Genomic DNA, 22,289 nt, shown 5'->3' with positions numbered 1-22,289 from the left:
CTTTAAGCACCAAAACTGAACCTTAAATGGCCAATAGAAGGGAAAAACTATTATATTTTAACACAACACCCCTTATTTGAAAATAGAATATTCTGTATGTTAACATTATATAAACTAACAGTTACAGTTTGTGACGCATTCGTTTTTATTATTACTTCAGATTTAGTTATATTAATTTGTACACTCTTGTCATTATGATTTCTTCTCGGTAAGTAGTTATCTAGCTTTAAGTTAAATTAATTAAGGTACGTAAATTATAGGCATTATAGCCTATATTGTTTTATGGTTCATACTATTATTTAAGCAATAATCTAGCAGAAACTAGATATCTATAAAATAGACCTAACTATCGATTATCATTATAGTCTGCAAATCCTCGTGGTAATTCTGGTGGTCGGCACCTTAACCACTGACGCCTTGCTTATTGGAAAAGTAGGTAAGTATAAATTGGGCCTATTTTAACGTCTTTTGGTGAATTTCACGAACGATATAGCTCAGTTAAAAATCAGCAGTCGGAGCCAAAAGGCCAGACTGTCAGGTCAGGTACAGATCCAAATCATTTTGAGTGAATCTTATGCTTTATATTTCACCACTGAAACCATTTTCCACGATATTTTTCTCAAGGCACCCGACCGAATCCGGGCTCTGATGTGCAAGCAACTTAATCCATAATATAATCATGGAGGAAATATACAGATATATATAATTATCTGTATATTTCCTCCATTATATAATCTATATCGTTTTGTTTATTTAATCTCCAATTATAATTACAATCAAAACACACAATGAAAAATGCTGGGCAGAATATTTTGCTGTAACTCATTGTTATACAATAATAATATCTCGATAATAGTTAAATTCAAAAAGAGGAATTTCTTTAATTGTTGATTAGTCACGCAGCACAACAATGGATGGGATTGGTGAACAACAGAAGTACAGAGGGTGCTGAGAGGTCGTTGTTGTCCAATTGTCCAAACCTGGAAAGAGTGAAATTAGAATAAGAGTAATTTCACTCTTCCCTGATCCAAATTTTGCTTTTACGGGTTTTATTTTAAAATCAGAATCGTATCTATATAAATATTGTTTTTATTGTATTAACTTCACAGATAACAGACCCCAGATAAACAAGGGGAACATGCTTCATGGTATGTTTGAATACTTTTGGAATTTAGAAATTTATAATCTATAAAGTATGTTTCCGAACGGAACGGAACGGACATCCTCTCTTGAACGTTATTATTTCCGTTTCAGCAACAATTGTGTACCCCAAACTTAACTCTTCTTCTACTAAATATTTGTTTCTCAACATTTATTAGTTTCTATCAATGGTAAAGCAATACAATAAAAAGAGTGGTAATTTATAATGAGACAATAAAAAAAAATACCAACAATAGAGGATCTTGCAAGAAGACATTTCTTGTCACGCAAGACCCATCAACAAAAAGAAAAAAATAGATTTGTATATAATTATATACATATAATAACAAATGTCATGACAAAAACAGTTTGAAGGTCTAGTTTGAGTACAATGATAATAAATGATTTTTAAGTTTTTTTGCGAAAATTTGAGAGAAAGAAAGAGTTAACAATACTAGTATCTAATTGATTCCAAATTAAAGGGCCAGAAAAATAAATAAAGTGGGAAGAACTAGTTAATCTTACAAAGTATATAGGCCATCAATACAGAATCATGAATATGCAGATTTACCATAAATGTATCTAAAGCAATATTTTGTGTAGGCCTACGATATACTTAAACACCGCAGTGAAAATAGGGCTACTAAACTGATTATTCTGTGTTCATTTTGTCATCAGCTTCTGGTAGAATTGAGAGAGAAGCTAAACGTAAGTCTCGTCTAAACTAATAATAATCTTTAAAACTTATGAAATATTTATCACTGACGAAAATATATTGATGATAGTTTGGAAAAAAATATAGATAATAGGCCTAATCTATCTAATGTAATGTATTAGTAGAGCATAGTCTCTATAGTAAGGAATTGAATAAACTTTGATTTTTTAAGAGACTTTTTTTGGTAAAGAGTGCCTAATATAATATTCAGACTATTATTTTATAACACCGGTGTATACATACTCAAAGTCTGTAGTTTTAGTCTTTTTTTTGCTTTTAGTATTTTAAATTCGTTATACCAATAATGATTGTATTTAGTACAGGGGTTTTTTTAATGGCCAAAAATATTATTTTTACCACCTGCAGCTCCTCGTGGTAGAGTTGAGAAAGAAGCCAATGGTAAGTTTTATACGCCGAATAATATATATATTTCAGAATCTGTTAAATAAAAAAATCACAATGAACATGAGATTCATACACTGCAGTTATTATTGACATTACGATATTTCGATGTTTTGTTACAGATTTTGGTAACGTTGCGAAAGAAGCTGACGGGTAAGTCTTATAAACCATAAGATTCAGAATCAATTCAAGAAAGACATCATTGTAAATGATGTTTATTACCTCAAACTACCAATAATTCCATGTGAAATTTTCGATCCTAATCTGATGCTGATGCTGCAGTCCTAAGACCTGACTTTGGTGTTGGGTTAACCGGCTCAGCTACAGTGATTAATTCACTTAGGTTGATCCTGATCTCCCCAATTTCAGTTTTTTTTTGTTATGTTTATACTGAAATAGACCGAATAAATAATGAAATGATAAAAATCTTCTTCAGCAACTAAATACTACACAATAGGCAGGTAGACAATTTACTGGGAATTACGTGCACGTGATGTAATTGACAAATCACAATAATCGATTAATTTCTTGTAAGCAAGTCGTCTAATGTATACAATACAAAGTTTACAAACAGAGTTATTGTCATAACATGTTATTTAAATGTCTTTTTACAGATATTGGTAACGTCGCAAAAGAAAGGCGGGTAGGCTGTGCCTATTTTTCCTCTTCTATATATGGTTGCTTCACATAATATGTTATAGGCATACTGTTAAACGATTAATGAATAGAACAAATTCGTATCTTTCGATATTATTATTTTAACCGCTATTCCTTTTCTTCTTTTTTTTCAGTGACAATTCTGACGAATATTGAACAAGGCTTTTCGTTTTATCCAACCAAGATAATAACTTTGAATTAGTAATAGAAATAGGCGTATGATTATTATGTAGCATTTGTTTTAGTAAAGTGTACTCTATATATGTATCAAGCTGTCTAATGAATTTTAAAACTGAATGATACTGAAAAAAGTTAATTTTCACAAGCTTTCGGACATTTCATTTCATAGAATATTAACTGGATAATACTATTAATTATTCTATATTTTAAGCTCAGAAGCTGTTATTGTATTAAACATCTAAAGTAAGTGACTTCTTTGCTTCTGTGTATTTGTCCTATTTTAAAAGCCGATGAAGCGCAAGGAAAAAGTAATTTGACCAATCACGACGCGATGGACCATCCAAACTATTGTTTGTGATTGGTTAACTCACTTTCGTCGTACCTATGTCTTTGCGTGTCCTGCGCCATATCTAGACTACAAACAGGCAGGTATAGGTATTATCGGTTCTCAAAGTAGCCTCACACGGAGGAAGAAAAACGAGCGTGAAAATGACGGTAATGTACTGTATAAAACGACAACAAATGAAAAATATAAGATGGAAAATATAATACTTTAAAACAGGAAGAAGAGTCCTCTCACAATACCGCTTACAACTCAACTTACTTCTATTCCGTTAGTTACAATGACGCAGTAGTCTAATTGAAAACAAGGCCAACAGCCATAAGTCGCGTGCTAAAACGCATAGTGATACCGGACCGACCGACCGACATAGTGAACTATAGAGTCGCGTCCACGCGACTAAAAATAATATGGCGCAATATGTTCTCTTTTAAAGAAACAAAAAGGATACAAAATGGGCTCGTCCGGGAGTTGAACCGGGACCTTTCGCACCCGAAGCGAGAATCACACCACTAGACCAACGAGACTATTATACCGAGTGGAGCCTACAAAATGTCCATCTAACAATCATGCTCGAGTTTCAAGACTATTTGATTTATACTGCAGTTTTTCCGAAGTTCACAACAGACTGGTCAACGCAAACGTTGGAAAACTTATCTTGACAAACTCGGAGTTCGCTCGAGTTTACAAACAAAAATTACCATTAATTTGCCTAAATACATTAACACAAATAATGGCAAACAACAGTTAGTTCTACTTTGCTAGTGTAGAATATTAGCTTACGACAAGTTGACTTTATGGTTTTTATTTTAGATCTAGTAAACTTGGACAAATAACTCCTTTTTCATAACTCCATCGCCTCTGGGCAATTGCAAGATAATATAGGCCCTAACTTACAATTAAGCTTTAACACCAAAACTGAACCTTAATGGCAAATAAAAGGGGAAAACTATTATATTTTTACACAACACCCCTTATTTGAAAATAGAACATTCTGTATATTAACTGTATATCAACTAACAGTTACAGTTTGTGACGCATTCGTTTTTAATATTACTTCAGGTTTAGTTTCATTAATTTGTACACTTTTAATTGGCATTATGATCTCTTCTCGGTAAGTAGAAAGTTAAATTAATTCTGATTCAAGGCATGTAAAGTAAAGTATATGGACTATTGTTTTTATGTTTAGTTCATACCATTAATCAGCCAATAACCAAACAGAAACTAGATATGTATAAAATAGACCTCTATCAATTTTAGTCTGCAAGTCCTCGTGGTAATTCTGGTGGTCGGCACCTTAACCACTGACGCCTTGCTTATGGGAAAAGTAGGTAAGTATAAATATAAAACTCTCTATCAATAAGTTACTCTTTAGTGAATATCACGCAATGAAAGCCGAAATCAGCAGTTAGAGCCGAAAGTTTAAACTATTTTTTTAATACCGGTAAACCATTCTTTCCATAAAGTGTCCTCTTTGTTACAACAAGCAGAATATGATCTATATAATAATCGTTTCGTTTGTTTAATCATTATTACAATCCAAACAAGCATACAAAATGCTGGGCGGAGGGAGCTTAAGCAAAGTATTTTTCTGTAACTCAAATGAGCCAGACATTGTTATACAATAATAATAATAATAGTTAAATTCAAAAAGAGGAATTTCTTTCATTGTTAGTTATAATAATCACACGACACACTATTGGATGGGGTTAGTGAACATGTTCATGGCAAAAGTACACATGGTGCTGAGAGGGCGTTGTTGTCCACAATAAAATGCTGTTGTAGTTTAAGTTTGACAACTTTATAATTTTGAATTTTATGGGTTTTATTTTGTATTTGTATCGTATCCGTATAATTATATTATTTTCATTAAATTCATAGATAACACTCCGCAGATAAACAAGGGGAACATGCTTCATGGTATGTTTGTAATTTGAAATTTAACTATTAAGTTTGAAGTACACCATGTTCCCGAAAAGGTAGTGAAGTTGAGACATCCCCAAACTGTATTATTTCCGTTTCAGCAACAAAGGTGTAGCGCAAACCTGACTCTTACTATAATAGTTTTAATTCGCGATGCAAATCTTTGATTATTACCTCCGCCAAGGAGGTTATATTTTCACCCCTGTATGTTTGTGTGTCTGTGTGTCTGTCTGTCTGTCTGTGAACAGGCTGGAGGCCACAGTTTTTATCCAATTCTCACCAAATTTGGCCACAATGATCTATGATCGAATTTGAGGGGAAAAGGTCATAGGTCAAGGTCACAACTAACAAAAAAACTATTTTACTGCCTAGAGACCACAGTTTTTATCTGATTCTCACAAAACTTAGCCACAATGATCAATGACTTATCATATAATTGTGGTTCAATGTTGAAGGGTCAGGGTCAAAGATCAAGGTCCACAACAAAAAAAGAAATAAAAAAATAATAATAAAAAAAAAAAAACTCAGAGGGCTTGAACCAGCGATCTCAACTGTGAGAGGCTGGATACATTACCATTACACCAAATTCTCATCCACAACCTTTAAGTGTGCAGTTAGCCTATTCACACTTAGAACTAATAAAAAAAAATATTTAAAAAAATATATATATTTTCCGGGGACATTTTCTGTAGAGGAATTTTACAGTAGGCGGAGGTTTGTACTCTCGGAGTACCCTCTAGTTATTTCATATTTTAGGTCATCGTGCAATACAAACTCATGACTCTGCAGATTTAACTTAAAGTATTTTCTTTATATAATACGAAAACAACTTTTAAACACCGCCGAATAAACTTAATCTATTAATACATTTCATTTGTCATCAGCCTCTGGTAGAATTGAGAGAGAAGCTAAAGGAAAGTCTCATTAATTAAACTAATTAATTAACTAATACTTATTAATAATCTTGATATAACAAGGCCATATACATAGCTACAGTCACGTGCGCAAATTTTAGTTAGTGTTTACCAACCGAGAAGAAGCCATTGGTAAGTTTTTTACGTCAATAACTTTATTCAGAATCTATTGAAGAAAAGGTCATGTATTGAAATCACACAAAAGAAAATTTATTATTAACATCTTTCGATGCTTTTGTTACAGACTTTGGTAACGTTGCGAAAGAAGCTGACAATAGGGAAGGGTAAGTCTTTAATCAGAAGATTCAGAATCTTATTCTACTGTTAAATGAAAGTACACTAATGCAGGAAAAATGTTTATACAATTTCACAAATCAAGTGTTCTGCCATGGTAGACGAATTACACGGAACGTGATGTAATTGACAAATCACATGCCTTTAATTAATTTCTTGTACACGACTCGTCCAAGGTACACAATGAGATTAAATAATTGAACAATTATATAACATATATTTATTCGATATTTTGTTATAGAAATTGGTAACGTCACGAAAGAAGCGCATGGTAGGTTATTTGACATGATATATTACTGTTAAAATAATATTGAAAAAAAAAGTCGTATCCAAAACTTTCGATACTATTTAGCCTCTAATTCTGATTCTTATATTGTTTTCAGTGACGTTTTGACGAATATTGACCTACGAAGAACTTTTCGTTTTACCCAACCAATATAATTAATTAGTAGTAGAAATGGCGTATGATTATTATCATTATAATAGATTACACAAATGTATCAGATGAAATGAAATTTCTGTGTAACACTAAATAAAGTTTACCTACTTTCCACGAGCTTTTGGACATTGATATGTCATTGGTCACGTGATTCGATAGATTATTACCTGGATAATAACATTAATTATTCTGTGTTTTAATCTCAGAAAAGGTTTTTATATTGTGTTATACTACCCAGTTAAGAAGCTGGTCCGTGGAAACAGAACTAAGGGGAATAATTATAAATTTTCAGTAATTTTGTCTTTGTTTTTAAAAGTTGAGGGCGCAGACATGGAACCATTAACAAAAGGTTTCATGTCTAGCGCCCTCACCTCAATTATTTATGAATGAATGAACTTTGACCATAATTATAAACATGAGCGACGGAAAAAAAAATAGGTGGCAGCACAAAATTATGCTAGATTATGCTAGGCACAATTATGGCAAAAACTGCACAAAAACAGTGTATCTGAGGGCGGTGTAATGTTTAAGTTGTATGTACCGCAAAAAGTGAAAAGCCAAAAAAAAAAAATTGGCCGAATTATGCTAGATTCGGGCAAAATTATGCTAGATTTCTTTGAAAATATGATCGAAAAAATGCTAGATCGTTGTAAATTATGCTTCAGAGAATTTGTTTTTTTTTAATTATGCCAGATTATTCTAGATTTCCTCAAATTATGCCTAGCATAAATGTTAGATGGGTCAAAATTATGCTAGATAGCATAATTATTCCAGATTATGGCCACTATGGATCGGTTAATAACAATACATTTCCAGTTAGTGTCGTTGAATAGAAATATTCCATTTTTGTATCATTGTAAATGTAGGTGAGCAAAAGCGGTCAGTCTAAGTACCGAAAACAGCCGAAAATAACCGAAAACAACCATAAACAACCGAAAATAATCGAAAACAACCAAAAACAACCGAAAACAAACCGAAAGCAAAATAACATAATCTAAATACCGAAAACAAATTTGTATATATGAATGTTTAATGTCGCCCTATGGTAATCATGATCAATTTAATTATAGATTTTCAAAAGATAATATACAAAAATGATAGGTTTAAGAATATTGGAGATTATAGAGTATACTTAAAACAAGCTCACGATAAAGGATTCACAATAAAATCTATTCAGTAAAATTACCGTAGTCGAGTAACGTTTTTATCCTTCAGTCACTTCAGTATAGCCTATTAACTTCAGTGACGAAAACGCAAAGTTAGGTAAAATCATGCTTTGTTTTTGAAAATCTAAAGACCAAAAACGAAATGTGTTTATATATTTTGTAAGTAAATGTAGTCTACGGTGTATATCATTGAATTTTTACGATTTTGAGTTGTATTTTGTGCACACTATCATTTCGTAGGGTCTTCCTTGACTTTTGCGCGTGCGGTTTTCTCTCTGAATTGTCTTAGAAACACCCATCAATAGAGGGCGACATTAAAAAAAATATTATACACATTTTTTTTCGATATTTAGATTTTTTGTTTTGTTTTCGGTTTGTTTTCGGGATTTTTTTCGGTTGTTTGTGGTTGTTTTCGGTTAATTTCGGTAATTAGACAGACTCGAGAAAAAGTAAGAACAAAATAAATGGGATTCTCCGAGGCTGCATACTGAAAAACTACATTTGCAAAATGTCTAATGTCGAGTGCTTGTTAATAAGATAATGATAAAAAGCGCACAATATCAACGCTAAAGGCGCATGTGAAAACCCAAAGGACACTAATAAACTGTAAAGCTAAACAACTACCAAAGCCTGACAAAACCTCACATAACCCATTCCGTTGACCAGCAAATTAAGCCGACAACTGGATATTCCATTTTACAAAAGTGTTTTCGATGCGATGTTTGTTGAAATGTTAGTTATTGTGGAAAATTAAAAGTACACTACAACAAAATTTATTAGTGTCTTTATTTGTATTTTTTTCGTCATTAATGATTTGCAATTTTTAGACCTACATTGCTACAAAAGTACAAGTGATAAAGTCTCAATACAAATATATTACAGATAATCAATTTAATGAAGCACATTAAAGTATGTTTATCTTATAATTAAAATAATACACAACAAAATAATATAATTTTCAACTAAATGTACACATGTGATGTTAAGGAGAAATAAGAAATACTGTAATGAAGAAAATGAACATCTACTGATTTTGCTTGTGATTACCACAAACCAGAGCCGACCTGAATATTTCATTTGAACATTATTGCAATAACAATCTCACTAAACAGAATACAATCACTAAAATAAAAAAAAGTATGGGTAATATTGCTTAGGTTCTCCGATAGGCCTACTCAGGAATTATATCTTTTATTATTTTTATCGTCAATCAATAATGTTATTCCCACTGAAATCAAGTGAGGGTAATATTAACTCCCCGTTTGATAAATCAGTTGCAATATCATTAATCAGGTAGAGTGCAATTACTCAAACAAAATTAACTCTGTATCGGACGAGAAAATGCTTTTCAAAGTAGCTAACGATGAACCATCAAGCTGGCTAAGGTTATTCCAACTTAAATCAAGTGAATCAAATTCCACCTCCTCCACTCCCCGTTTCGATAAATCATTTGTCATAGCTTTAATAATGTCACCAGACAGAGTACAGTTACTAACATTTAACTCTGACAAGAATGGGGAAATGCTTATCAAGTTCGCTAACGATGAACCATCAAGCTGGCTAAGGTTATTCCCACTTAAATTAAGTGAACCTAATTCTACCTTCACTCTCCGTTTTGATAAATCATTTGTCATTGCTTTAATAATGTCACCGGACAGAGTACAGTCACTAACATTTAACTCTGGCAAGTCCGAGGAATTGCTTATCAAGTACGCTAACGATGAACCATCAAGCTGGCTAAGGTTATTCCCACTTAAATTAAGTGAACTTAATGTTATATTCACTCCCTGTTTTGATAAATCATTTGTCATAGCTTTAATAATGTCACCAGACAGAGTACAGTCACTAACATTTAACTCTAACAAGCACGAGGAAGTGCTTATCAAGTACGCTAACGATGAACCATCAAGCTGGCTAAGGTTATTCCCACTTAAATTAAGTGAACCTAATTCTACATCCACTCCCCGTTTTGATAAATCATTTGTCATAGCTTTAATAATGTCACCAGAGAGATTACAGTCACTAACATTTAACTTCGTATGGAACGACAGAATGCTTATCAAGTGCGCTAACGATGAACCATCAAGCTGGCTAAGGTTATTCCCACTTAAATTAAGTGAACCTAATTCTACCACTCTCCGTTTTGATAAATCATTTGTCATTGCTTTAATAATGTCACCAGACAGAGTACAGTCACTAACATTTAACTCTGACAAGAACGAGGAATTGCTTATCAAGTACGCTAACGATGAACCATCAAGCTGGCTAAGGTTATTCCCACTTAAATTAAGTGAACCAACTTCTACCTTCACTCCTCGTTTGAAAAAATGAGTTGTCATATCATTAATAATCTCACCAGAGAGATTGCAAACACTAACATCAATGTTAACAACGATATGCCTAATGCTCATTAAGGAAGCTAAAGATCCACCATCAACATGACTAAGGTTATTCCCACTCAAATTAAGGAAAGATAACTGTGCAATTTTTCCAGGCAAAGATTGTACCATATTATTGAGCACATGGCCTGACACTTTACAGTTGTGCATGTTGATACCTTTTAATTTTGGAGCTATAACCATCAGCGAAGCAAACGAAGAACCACACAGACTTTCCAAAGGATTATCGCTAATGTCAAGGGATATTAATAGCAATTTATGTCCACTACTACAACACTTGTTAATCATATTATTTATAATTCCACCCGATATATTACAATTGGTCATACTCATAACTTTTAGTTTTGGGGTGAGCATTAAAAAAGAAGCGAGTAAAGAGCCATCAATGTTGCCAATGTTGTAATCATAAATACACAGTTTTATCAAGGCTAATTTACAACCCCTGGTAGTGACTTCTTTTAGCATGTCACGTACTACCCCACTTTTACCATATTTGTTTAAAGCCAAAGATGTAAGTCTCGGAGAATAACTCAACACGTGAATTAAAAATAAAGAAGTTGCACGACTTTGTTTCAAAGTAAAATCTGTTATATCGTACTTGAAATTTAGTTTCTGACATTCTGAGTTTAGATGCCGAATAACATCATCATCGCACGTTGCATGAACTCTTGTCAGAAGTTCATCTTGCTTTGGTACAGCGATCATAATATGAGCCAGCATTATGCCCTTTTCTTCTGATGAATTTTCATTACAAATTATTTGAACAAGTCTATCAGATTCTGTAAAACAAGCCTGTAATAGTTTAGAAAATAAAGGACCTATACCGTGAATATTTCTTAAAAGTTCTAAAAAATTGTAATCTTCTCTTACATCTGGAATCATGTAATGAACGCATTTCATTAGTGACACACATACTCTATCAATATTCGGCTTTATTGACAAATGTGTCATGTTTGGATGAGCACTGAGTGCATTCACTACATCAAACCTGTGCTCCTCTTTCACAATACGTAAATGTGTTATTAAGCTGCGATATGTTGTAAAACTATTTGTTATCCAATGATTCAAGAATGCATCAGCCTTAGAGCCTAGAAAGCCAATTGCAAACTCTCTTGCCACCTTCAAGTGATCATTGTCTATTATACTTTCCCATTCTCCTTCGTCCAGCAGTAAGTTGGTTTCCATAATTTTTCTTTCATTCATATTAGTATTACCAGAAGACCTACTTTCTCTTGTCTGTAGACTTAATTTATGTAAATAAAATCCTACTAACGCCTCTAATAGTAACTTATGAGGAGCTGAAAAGGTATCTTTAAAGTCGTCTTTAGATGTCGGTGAATCTTTATACACAAAGCCCAATTTTAAAGCCAACGCGACCGTGTCTTTATTGCCTTTTAGTCTTTTTCTGTTGATATACAGCTGGTTAATTTTGAGACTTTCATACATTCCTCTTCCTAATACAAGCATTGCGTCAATTAATTCACTTGGTGTATCTTGGAATTCATCTATATTCTGATCATTATTTTTCTCTCTGTTGTATTGGTTTAAAATACTTCGAAATACTGCTTCAAATAAAACCGTCTTTTCTGTGGGAAGATATTTCTTTTCTTCCCACATAAAACAAACTGACAGAAGAAGCATCGGATTCTTACACATCGAATACACTTCGGGATGCTTGTCCCTTCCGAATTTTAATTCATTAAGTTCAAGTTCTTCAGTAAGAGATTTTCCTAAATTGGGTGCTTCAAAATATTTAAAGTGCCTCGTAATGTATGTCTTTATGTTTTCGGGATTAAAACCTTTAATTTTAACATGCACATCGCTTTCTTTAATGTATTCATCTATGTTTTCTGACCGTGAAGTGAGTATCAATACACAATTTTCCATTTCTTCTCCTTTGATCAGATTTATCGGTTCATCAACTCCAATCTTTAATTCGTCTAACCCATCCAAAAACAAGACTATTTCATTTTCATGCTTAAGGATGAATTTTTTAATTGTTGTTAGATTTGCTGGAGCTTCAGTGTTCAAATTGAAATGCTTTAATTTTATGTGTTTCACCATTACATCTAGGATATCTTCACCACTGTTTATGTCTCTGATATTAACAAGAAATACTATTTTGCCTTGGAAAGTTTGATCTGTTTCCTTCGCCCATCCATAAGACAGATATCTGAGTAATGTCGTCTTTCCGATACCACCTTCGCCATCTATAAGAACTTTGCAAGCAGGTGTCGACTTGATAACAGATAAAAGCTCATCTAGTTTAATCGGTTTTGGATCTATTTTTTTTTGGTTTTCTTTTATCAGGTCAAGATCGGTGAACATATAAGCCATGTCCACCTTATAGCGTGACTGCATAATTGCTGGTGTAAACGCATTTGCTTTTATGCAAAACTTTCTTTGTTGTTTAAAGAGGTACTCTCTAATAATCTCATCTGAAAATATTCATCAAAAGCATATTATTACTACAGTTTATTTGTTTAAAAATGTAAAAATGTTTAATTAAGGTTTGAAATGTTTTGAAATGTTTTTCAGAAATAGAAATATGTGGTACTGTAGGCCTATTTACAACATTTACGAAATAGGAGGTAGTTGGTAAATTATAATCAACTTATACATTTTGGAAATACGCAAAATGTTTTACAATTTTTTAAGTAGTTTATATCAGCCTCTGCTTTTACAAAAAATATGATACTTGACATTTCAATAATTATAAAAAACAAATCTTCAACAGTTATTCTTTACAAATTTAACCATTAAGGCCTCCAGGCCTACATTAACTATGATAACTGATGGGCTAACAAAAATCAGTTTAATAAAGTTATAATATCATTATACTAAAGGTGTAAAGGATTATTGTCTGAAATCAACTCACTAACATATTCTCAAAACTACTGATTCTTAACTTACATTATGCAGAATTGATAAATATATGATATAAAAATTTAATCTGTAACTCTGACAGAGTGTTCTAGATGGCATATAATAAATAATGCCAATTCAAAATAAGCGGGCCTTCGAGTTGTTAATAAAGTGTACCTAGCATAGAGGAATAGGCCTACTAACCTAACTTATAAACAGTTTTAAACAGGCAATCACTTGTAAATGACAACATTTTAGTTACATAAATATACCAGCTACTAAGAATATAATGAATAAACTTGCCTTGGCTACTTTTTGGTCTTTTCTTCTGTTTTGATGGTTGTTTCAACTTACCTGGTTCATCTGCAAAATATACACTTTTTAGAGTAAACAACAGTTTTAATGTTAATATTTTGATTAGTAATCCCCAATGATATAAGCCTACAGTACTTTAGTTTTAAATGATTACTGCAATATACACTTAGCATTAATAGAGATTTTACTTATCTAGTTGCCGAATATTTAATTTCTGTCTCAAGAACACCGAAATTGTTGCTCCATCGAACGCAATTCAGAGATGCTATGGTTAATGAATTTATAACCTGAATTTTGGTTGCTTATTTGAGGCCTATACATTGTACACTGTTTTATATCTTAGTTTTGATAAGTTTTTTATTTCATTTAATTTGTAGTGGACCTCTTAATATCAGTTTTTTGTAATGATAAAAAATTGAGGTAATTTATTTACACAGAAATGTATTCTTCTGTTAGTACACCTTTGTATTATAAATTAAATTGTAGCATACCACCATCAATAAAACACTTCTCAGCCACGTCCATTCCATTTTGCCGTAAAACCTCCCTAAATCCTTCTATGTTTTCTTCTTTCAATATCCCTTGTGTGTCAAGGTCCGCAATTAAGCTCCAACTGTCTTTATATTTCTTAAGTCCTGGAAAGTTGTATCTTCCATCAAGAAACGCTATATTGGAATCAGAAAGTTCTTTGCCGAAATTTAGAATACTTATTCTGTGCTTTGTGAACGATGTTACCTGGAGTTTATCAATATTCTGAAAGTGATACAATTTCTCTTTAACTGTTGACGTAAAACCAGATTGTTTAGTTACTTTCACGGTGTCGTACAAAATTGTGAGATTTTTTTCGTTCAACATTCCAGGCCCAACCAAATGAGATAACAATTCTGTTACATTCGATGCTCTTTGCAGATCTTGGTTTACGTCCACAATGTCTCTGAATAAAACTTTTAGCATTCCAAGAAGTCCACGTCTATCACACCATGTTGCAAGGTCCATAACTATCTGCCTGAATTCATCCATTGAGAGATCTACAGTTTAATAATAATAATACATTATAAGCTGTTTTGCACGTCACAAAAAATTAAAATATAATTTCATAAAAATAAATAAAAAGATCATTCTAAGCAAGAAGCTAACTGCATATACATTACATCAAACTCCTAACCTACTCAATACTTTTTAGTGCAATCAAGCCTAATCAACACACAGTAGGAGGTTTATGATGGAAATGTGTACTGTAGTGGGAGAGGTGTGCACTCTCAGAATACCCTATTCATACATACAGTAGTTTCATTTTCCCTGGACCCGCCATTTATATGTAACCTTTTTAAATGTCAATACCAAGGACATAGGCCAATGGTCAATACAAAAATTAAATCAGTCAACATATTTTTGTAAATTTAGTATCAGGTACTTAGTACTTTAGTTACAACGTACAGTAGGTAGACAAAACACATTTATATTATCACTCTAAACCAATCAGTAGCCGCTGGCAATACTATTGATATCTTTATTCAGGAGGTACCATACATTTCAGTGTTTCCTTCATAATATTTACCTTGGTCTGGTTGGCGTATGGATCTGGACGATGACGCCTCATCTTCATCATCGTCATCTTCACTACCTGTGTACAGATGTGATAAATTATTTAGCACAATAAACGATGAATGAATTGTTTTATCATAATAGGATAATTAGGGAAATTATATATTTATATAACTTGAAAAAAATTACACTAGGCCTAAATAGTTCCTAGAGACGAGTTCTTATAGAAAAAACGGAATTTACATTCCACTTTAGCTTACTGAACTATTATTTTAATTTTTTGTAAATTAATTAATATAGGCCTACAAATATATTATGCCATCAGAAAACACACATTGAAAGGTTCATAGCTTACCACCTTCCTCAGATGACATGATTTCAGTGTTTTAGAAACCCCTGAAGAGAATTGCTTGATTTTAAAAATATTCTATAATTAAAGTAACATTTATTTTAGTCTTAGCTATAAATGCCTCATAAGAACACATACAGTATGCTGTAAACAGTATGTTTAATAACAATTATTGTATTTATAGGTTTTCTTTTGATTCCGATTAATTCTGTGTGTTTACACTGACTTGCTTGGATAGATAACTAACCTGTTTCTGCTCCCAAGAAAACGGAGTTAATTTATTCACACCGTTTTTAACCGGTTATTTTTATACATCAGAAACAGGACAAATTTGTGGTAACCGGTTAAAAGGCAGCACAAAATAATTGGTTAAAAACATTCATTCAATTCGGTGTTAGAACATCATTTAACCGGTTATTGCTGGGCAATTTTTAGCTGCAACACGAAATAACGGTTATTTTGATTGACAGCTGCTGACCTTGAGTCAATTACACTGCAGTAACGTTTAATGTGTATAATAATGGGGATTGTTACACGTGTAGTAGACCTAGCTAGCTACTGTACAAGGGAAAGTCAATTCGAACTTCGCCTGAGCGCATCGTAATTTGGACGTTTTAATCAAAGACCACCGGATGTATACAAAACGAAGACCTATGATATTTTCACACACAGACGTCTGAAAATGTTCAAAATTGTGATATTGTGTTAGCCCGGTGTGATATCAGTCAAATAAAATTTTTAAAATATTGGTCTTCATTTTTTAGGTCTTCGTTTTGTATGCACCATATGATGTGTCCAAAACTCTTTCTCTATTGTCTAAACCAAGCCAAAAAAAAAACTTTTATTAAAAATATGTTTAATGATATCTAAATATAGATTGCTTATAAACTAATTACAATTACATATTAAGACTTTGTTCAGGCTGCAGGACTTGTCTACAGTGAAGAAAGATATTAATGGAAAATGAAGAGAGTGGTAAATTTGATAAATCAAACAATAAAGTAACAATATTCCTCAGCAGACAGCCAACTTACAGACTAGTGGACATCTGCCCTCACAGAACTCATAGACATCTTAATATCGAGATAGAATATCAGATACTGTATCCGTGTCATAGAACAAAATAACATCCATAATTAACTTCCGTACCGTTCACGGTGTTTGTTAACACAACACCATACATTACAGACGATTTCCGTGTACGTAAATAGAACGCAGCGTCTATATACCCAAACTCGCTCAAGCGGAACAAGCACCGGCAACTACATCATCATCTTTAACCCATTGACTGCCAACTTCGCATTTATGCGAACAGGACGACACACCTCGCTGTGCGAATAGGCTAGTTGTACTGGCTGTGCCAACTTCGCATTAATGCGAAACAATTAACGTCTCAATAAAATAGTCTACATAACGTCTTCATCGAGTCTAATTGTATTGACATGCATTATTAATGAAAGCCAATGAACCATTCTATATTGTGACGCGAACATTTGTAGGGCTTACTATATTAAAAATTTGAGTATTTTGAGGTTTAAAATGTTGGTTTGAAATGAAAATGGAGCGCTATTCTACCGTGAGAAGTTGTCGCTACTGGGCTTGATCATGATGGCTCGGATATTGACATCAATTACGATGTAGGCCTAGCTAGCTAGGCCTAGTAGAAATAAATTGATGAAGGCCAAGGCAGGCAATGTGGTATGGACGTGGACTCTGCAAATTATCTAGAGTAGGCCTAGTAGGTCAGCGCTAGGCTACTACTAGGGTAGAGTCCTACTACAGTAATAGTATATTATTATCTAGCCTGGCCTAGAGATCTACCTAGCTGTAAAAATATTGCTAAAAACCTTATAATAAAAATACATTTGCATGTAGAAATGTCTAATGAATATTTGTTTTATTATTTATTTTTTCAAATTATCAATAGTTAATAAGTTATTTGCAAAATAATACTACCCTGTCAAAAAGTTTATTCTCGCATTGATAAAAAAAATGAGCTGGCAAGCAGGAAATACCTCACTGAAATGTACTGGCATGGCGGTACAGAACAATGGGCCAATAAACATCCGGCAGTCAATGGATGGGTTAACAATTCATTATTATTTATAATCTAGCAACTAACTAAACCAATAACGAACTGTTCCTAGTTTAATTTCACCATTAAGCCTATGTAATCATCAACATCGATTACTAACATTAACAAAACTAACTTGACATTATTTTGAGAAGTAGCGGTATGTTACCGAAAAATACACAGCTAGGCCTAGCCTAGGCCGCATGCGCCATGCCCACTCTACTAGTACTAGCCTAGGTTAGTACTAGTAGGCTACCCGATAATCTATGACCAAATCACACTCTATATTCAGATATTCTGCATCAAGATGCAAATGTAACACTTATTTCACAACCGTAAAATCATCTACAATGTCCTCATCGGGTAGCTTTGATATGTAACATAAGTATAATGAATTAATAAACAAAACTTACAGATAACTTTCAGCTAGGCATAATACAACCTGTTGTTTGTACCACCACCGTGTGTCGTGACTGAGGCGTGACTCGTGACTAGCTAGCTCCTAATTAATTCTATGCATCTACTCTACGCAATATGGAACGTCTACAGGGCCAAAACAAACCTCAAAACGAAACTTCTCTACTGTACTTCCTCTGGTATCCAGTATCATTTACTACAATGCTATCATCTTACACTAGTGATAATTTTATAAATTACCACTTTTTTTGTAAACATGTTGTACTGTACTTTTATAAGTGTTACCCCAAATTTCACAACAATCATTAATATATGGTAATATCAATGCATAATTAAAATAAATTATACACTACTTTTTAGCAGTTTTCTCAATTTATATATTATATTGATGTTTTTATCAATTGTTGTTTGTATACGTTTAACATGTTTGTTTTTTTTACCAATTTTACAATCTATTTCTATTCCGAGAAATGTTTTGATATAAATACGATTAATTTTAACATTGTTTGGTTTGTTGTTGTATTGAATCTGTGACGTCTTTTTGACCAACTCTTTCATATCATTATGAACAAACAATTTGAACATTGTAGTCAACTTATACCAGCCTTATAGCCTTATACAATCGCACAGTATGCGATACAATATTTCTGGGTTCCGATTTCTGATTTTGAAAAAAACAAAGATGGTTTATCAGAAGATAGATAGCCCTTTATAATTAGTGCAATTAATTTTAATACTTCGCGGCCATTTTGCCCATCAACTGTGGCCCCTCATAGACTCTCTTTTCCCCCAGACGTTTTTTTGGGTTCAGCAGCTAGGACCTATCAATTAGTCGAGTTTATTTCCTAATTCTTGTATTTCTTGAAACATTTTCATATATAGAGGTTTCTCATACATTGAACTGCTCCCGGCCATACATTATAACGTGGTCATAGATGACAATTGAGTGCTTGGTTCAGTTGCTTAGGTAATCTTCAAATGCTAACATTGACTGCCATTGTTATATCGCCAAGCCAAGGAACCAATTCAAGGAGTGAGATTGTTAGAAGTGTCGACCAAGACTTTGGCTCACAAACTCCTTTTTTATCATCTCTGTTTAATAAATATTTCTTGACTTCATTTGAAATTATTACTAAGACATATGATGCAATCAGTGTAAGAGAAAAACACTTATGTACAATTAATGGTCAATTTTAACGAAACAAAAAAAGGGCTCGTCCGGGAGTTGAACCCGGGACCTCTCGCACCCGAAGCGAGAATCATACCACTAGACCAACGAGCCAATTATATCGGGAAGAGCCTACACACCACGCCCATCTATGTAGGTGCTTTGAAGTAAGACAGTCCAGATAGACAACTTGACCTGCCTCCAGTTACTGTTTAGACAGAAATTACAAACTTCTCTCAAACAGTGGCTAACTCAGCGGTACGGTTATGTACAGTATAAAATGATAACAAAAAATGAAAATAAGATGGAAAAGACAATGAAATATTTCAAATCAGGAAGATAAGAGTCGTTTACAACTCGACATACTTCTATTCCGTTAGTTGCAATGACGCTGAAAAAATACATTATTCTCTTTTAACAAAACAAGAAGGATACACAATGGGCTCGTCCGGGAGTTGAACCCGGGACCTCTCGCACCCGAAGCGAGAATCATACCACTAGACCAACGAGCCAAACATACAGATATACAGAGCCTACACAATGTCCATCTAGTGCAGTCTTCAGAAGTTTGTCAACTGGTTTACACAGCAAACTTTGGAAAACTTTATCTTGACACACTCAATGTTGCAATCAAAAGTGATAAGTGTGCCGCCTAAATATATAAAAACAAAGCAATTAATGACAACGTCAGAGTTTTCAACATGCACTATGGTTTGGTAAAGTTTTCTCGTGTGCCAGGCCTATAATTTGCATATAAAAACAAAGCAAGTAATGACAAAGTCAGCGTTTGCTAGACTAAGCTTATAAAAACTGTTGACGATATGGTTCTAATTTTAGATTCATTGTCATCAAAAAAATAACTAGATGTTCTTCTTTGTTTATTTGTTCTCTACAGTCCTTACGTGGTGGCTGGTTCAGACTTCACATCGTTGCAACTTTGTATTTGATTTGTTGTGATTTTGTACAATAAAACAATGTTTTAGCCTACAGTGCTTGTGTATGTATAATAACTTTGAATCTTATTATTAATATTTGTACGTTTGTTCGAGTATAAATGTTTGCTATCATGCATCCATAATAGAATTGAAATGACCGCCATTGTAATTGAAACTTCAGTGAATAATGAGTTAAAAGAGGCGCCTCCGGATGATGAAAGTTTTTCAAAACCTAAATATTCCTTTGTGTATTCTTTAAATTCAAATGGCACACTGCACACTAAGACTTCAGACTAAAACGTACTATTTCAAATGTTTTATTGGGAAACAATTTCATTTTAGGATGAATGCATTATTTTTTTTTAAGCGTAAGGTATAAAAGCTAACGGTAACTTTTATGAGTACTTTTATTGAGCAATTTAACTTGTTTACATCCGCTTTCCCCAGGCTTCTGACAATTATTATTTTATTTACAACAAAAAAGGTTCCCCGTCTGAGAACTACAGTTAAATCTAAATAAACTAACACTGTTTGTTATGGCTGACTTGTGCAAATGATTTAAGCTTTTTATATTTAGTTATACTACCGAGTTAAGAAGCTGGTCCGTGGAAACAGAACCTACGGGGAATAATTTTATTTAGTATAGTAAGTTCAGTAATTTTGTCTTTGACTGTTAAAGGTGAGGGCGCTAAAAAGGTTTCATGTCTAGCGCCCTCACCTCATATTATTTATGAATGAATGAACTTTGACCATAATTATAAACATGAAACATGAGGATAGATAGATTAGAGAGCAGCTAGGTCTAGCTCATTTATCTTCTGTAAAATAAGCATTATCAAATTAAGAGACCTTAAAATGGCTTCTTCAAGTACTTCAGTAAAACAAGAACCCACTGACGTCATGGAGCTTGAAGTTAGAATTATGGAACTTTGTAGGCAAAACTCAAAAGGTGTAGCCGACTCCGTTATTCAGAAGCACCTACCAGACGTGGGTGCTCAGCAACGTGTTTCGGCCATCAACAGGCTGCTATCCACTGGTAAAATCGACCTAGTCAAGACAAGTACAGAGTTGATGTACAGGGCTAAAGATCCAACATCGTCTGCTAAAATTAAAGGTGCAGATAACCAAGAGAAACTGGTATATCAAATAATTGAAGAATCTGGAAATAAAGGAATTTGGATACGCGACATCCGATATCGCAGTAATATTCTTCAAACTCAAGTGAATAAAATCCTGAAAAACTTAGAAACACGAAAACTAATCAAAGCGGTAAAATCAGTTGGTGCCTCAAAGAAGAAAGTTTACATGTTGTATAATATACAGCCTGACCGCAGCGTAACGGGTGGCGCGTGGTACAGTGATCAAGATTTTGAAGCAGAATTTGTCGATGTTTTAAACCAGCAGTGTTTGAAATTTTTGAGTCAAAAAGTTGAACTTGCAAAAAAAATGCAACTAGAGCCTCTAAGTGTTCAACTAAAGTCATTTGCATCGTCAAAAGAAGTTTGGAAGTACATTTCCGAGTTGGGAATAAGTAAAGTGGAACTTTCTGTAGATGATATCGAGACAATTTTAAACACTTTAATCTTTGATGGAAGTGTCGAAATGACAATAATGGCCGGGCAAGGAGGGTCATCCGACGCTGGTGAGGTCAAGTTGTATCGGGCTGTTGGAAAGCTTATAGAACCGACTGGACTTGTGCGTGTACCATGCGGAGTTTGCCCTGTGTTTGATCAATGCCATGAAGGTGGCGCTATTTCCCCATCAAACTGTGTTTACATGAATGAATGGTTAGAATTCTAAAGTAAAATGTTCACAAAAAAAAATCAACCTCATTTCCTTACAAACCTAAAAAACAAATACAGTTGGTTAATTGAAGAAGATCTACAGATTCAACAGACTTGTTATATTTAAAGTAGCTATGTTCGCTTTAAAACTAAAACTGCTAAAAAATAAAAACAAAAGAAAGTACAATTTTGCTAACTTTATTTATAACTTTAGTACTAAAATAAAACTGCATAAAAGGTGAAAATAAATTTTAAAATAAAATTTTAC

At 33.3% G+C, this 22,289-nt stretch overlaps 3 protein-coding genes, 2 long non-coding RNA genes and 2 other non-coding genes across 7 annotated transcripts; 3 read left to right on the top strand and 4 right to left on the bottom strand.

Annotated features, from left to right (window-relative positions):
- Nucleotides 1-134: 134 nt before the first annotated feature.
- On the top strand, nucleotides 135-3,345 carry LOC144842411 (uncharacterized). Its single transcript, XR_013612122.1, has 8 exons — nucleotides 135-208; nucleotides 366-436; nucleotides 1,110-1,148; nucleotides 1,819-1,848; nucleotides 2,222-2,254; nucleotides 2,380-2,410; nucleotides 2,872-2,900; nucleotides 3,049-3,345. It is a non-coding gene; the product is annotated as an uncharacterized LOC144842411 (long non-coding RNA).
- Nucleotides 3,346-4,469: 1,124 nt separating this feature from the next.
- Nucleotides 4,470-7,121, top strand: LOC144842412 (uncharacterized). The gene is made up of 6 exons (XR_013612123.1): nucleotides 4,470-4,548; nucleotides 4,695-4,765; nucleotides 5,316-5,354; nucleotides 6,242-6,555; nucleotides 6,807-6,836; nucleotides 6,949-7,121. It is a non-coding gene; the product is annotated as an uncharacterized LOC144842412 (long non-coding RNA).
- A 1,828-nt stretch (nucleotides 7,122-8,949) lies between these two features.
- On the bottom strand, nucleotides 8,950-13,000 carry LOC144842833 (NACHT, LRR and PYD domains-containing protein 3-like). Its single transcript, XM_078699383.1, has one exon. It carries the CDS (start codon nucleotides 12,928-12,930, stop codon nucleotides 9,475-9,477), a length of 3,456 nt encoding a protein of 1,151 aa, XP_078555509.1. The 5' UTR covers nucleotides 12,931-13,000; the 3' UTR covers nucleotides 8,950-9,474.
- Nucleotides 13,001-13,352: 352 nt separating this feature from the next.
- Nucleotides 13,353-18,187, bottom strand: LOC144843469 (uncharacterized). Its single transcript, XM_078700254.1, has 6 exons — nucleotides 18,131-18,187; nucleotides 15,650-15,721; nucleotides 15,308-15,373; nucleotides 14,241-14,777; nucleotides 13,738-13,797; nucleotides 13,353-13,369 (listed from the first exon to the last, which is right to left on the bottom strand). Exons 2-6 carry the CDS (start codon nucleotides 15,666-15,668, stop codon nucleotides 13,353-13,355), a joined length of 699 nt encoding a protein of 232 aa, XP_078556380.1. The 5' UTR covers nucleotides 15,669-15,721; nucleotides 18,131-18,187.
- A 1,157-nt stretch (nucleotides 18,188-19,344) lies between these two features.
- On the bottom strand, nucleotides 19,345-19,416 carry Trnap-cgg (transfer RNA proline (anticodon CGG)). The gene has a single exon. It is a non-coding gene; the product is annotated as a tRNA-Pro (tRNA).
- A 326-nt stretch (nucleotides 19,417-19,742) lies between these two features.
- On the bottom strand, nucleotides 19,743-19,814 carry Trnap-cgg (transfer RNA proline (anticodon CGG)). The gene has a single exon. It is a non-coding gene; the product is annotated as a tRNA-Pro (tRNA).
- A 1,179-nt stretch (nucleotides 19,815-20,993) lies between these two features.
- Nucleotides 20,994-22,288, top strand: LOC144841984 (DNA-directed RNA polymerase III subunit RPC6-like). Its single transcript, XM_078698307.1, has one exon. The coding sequence runs from the start codon at nucleotides 21,093-21,095 to the stop codon at nucleotides 22,035-22,037; it is 945 nt and encodes a 314-aa protein (XP_078554433.1). The 5' UTR covers nucleotides 20,994-21,092; the 3' UTR covers nucleotides 22,038-22,288.
- Nucleotide 22,289: the final 1 nt, after the last annotated feature.

This window comes from Antedon bifida, chromosome 5, assembly GCF_963402885.1.
Source record: "Antedon bifida chromosome 5, ecAntBifi1.1, whole genome shotgun sequence".
Lineage (NCBI taxonomy): Eukaryota > Metazoa > Echinodermata > Crinoidea > Comatulida > Antedonidae > Antedon > Antedon bifida.
This window is presented reverse-complemented; position numbering and strand designations above follow the sequence as displayed.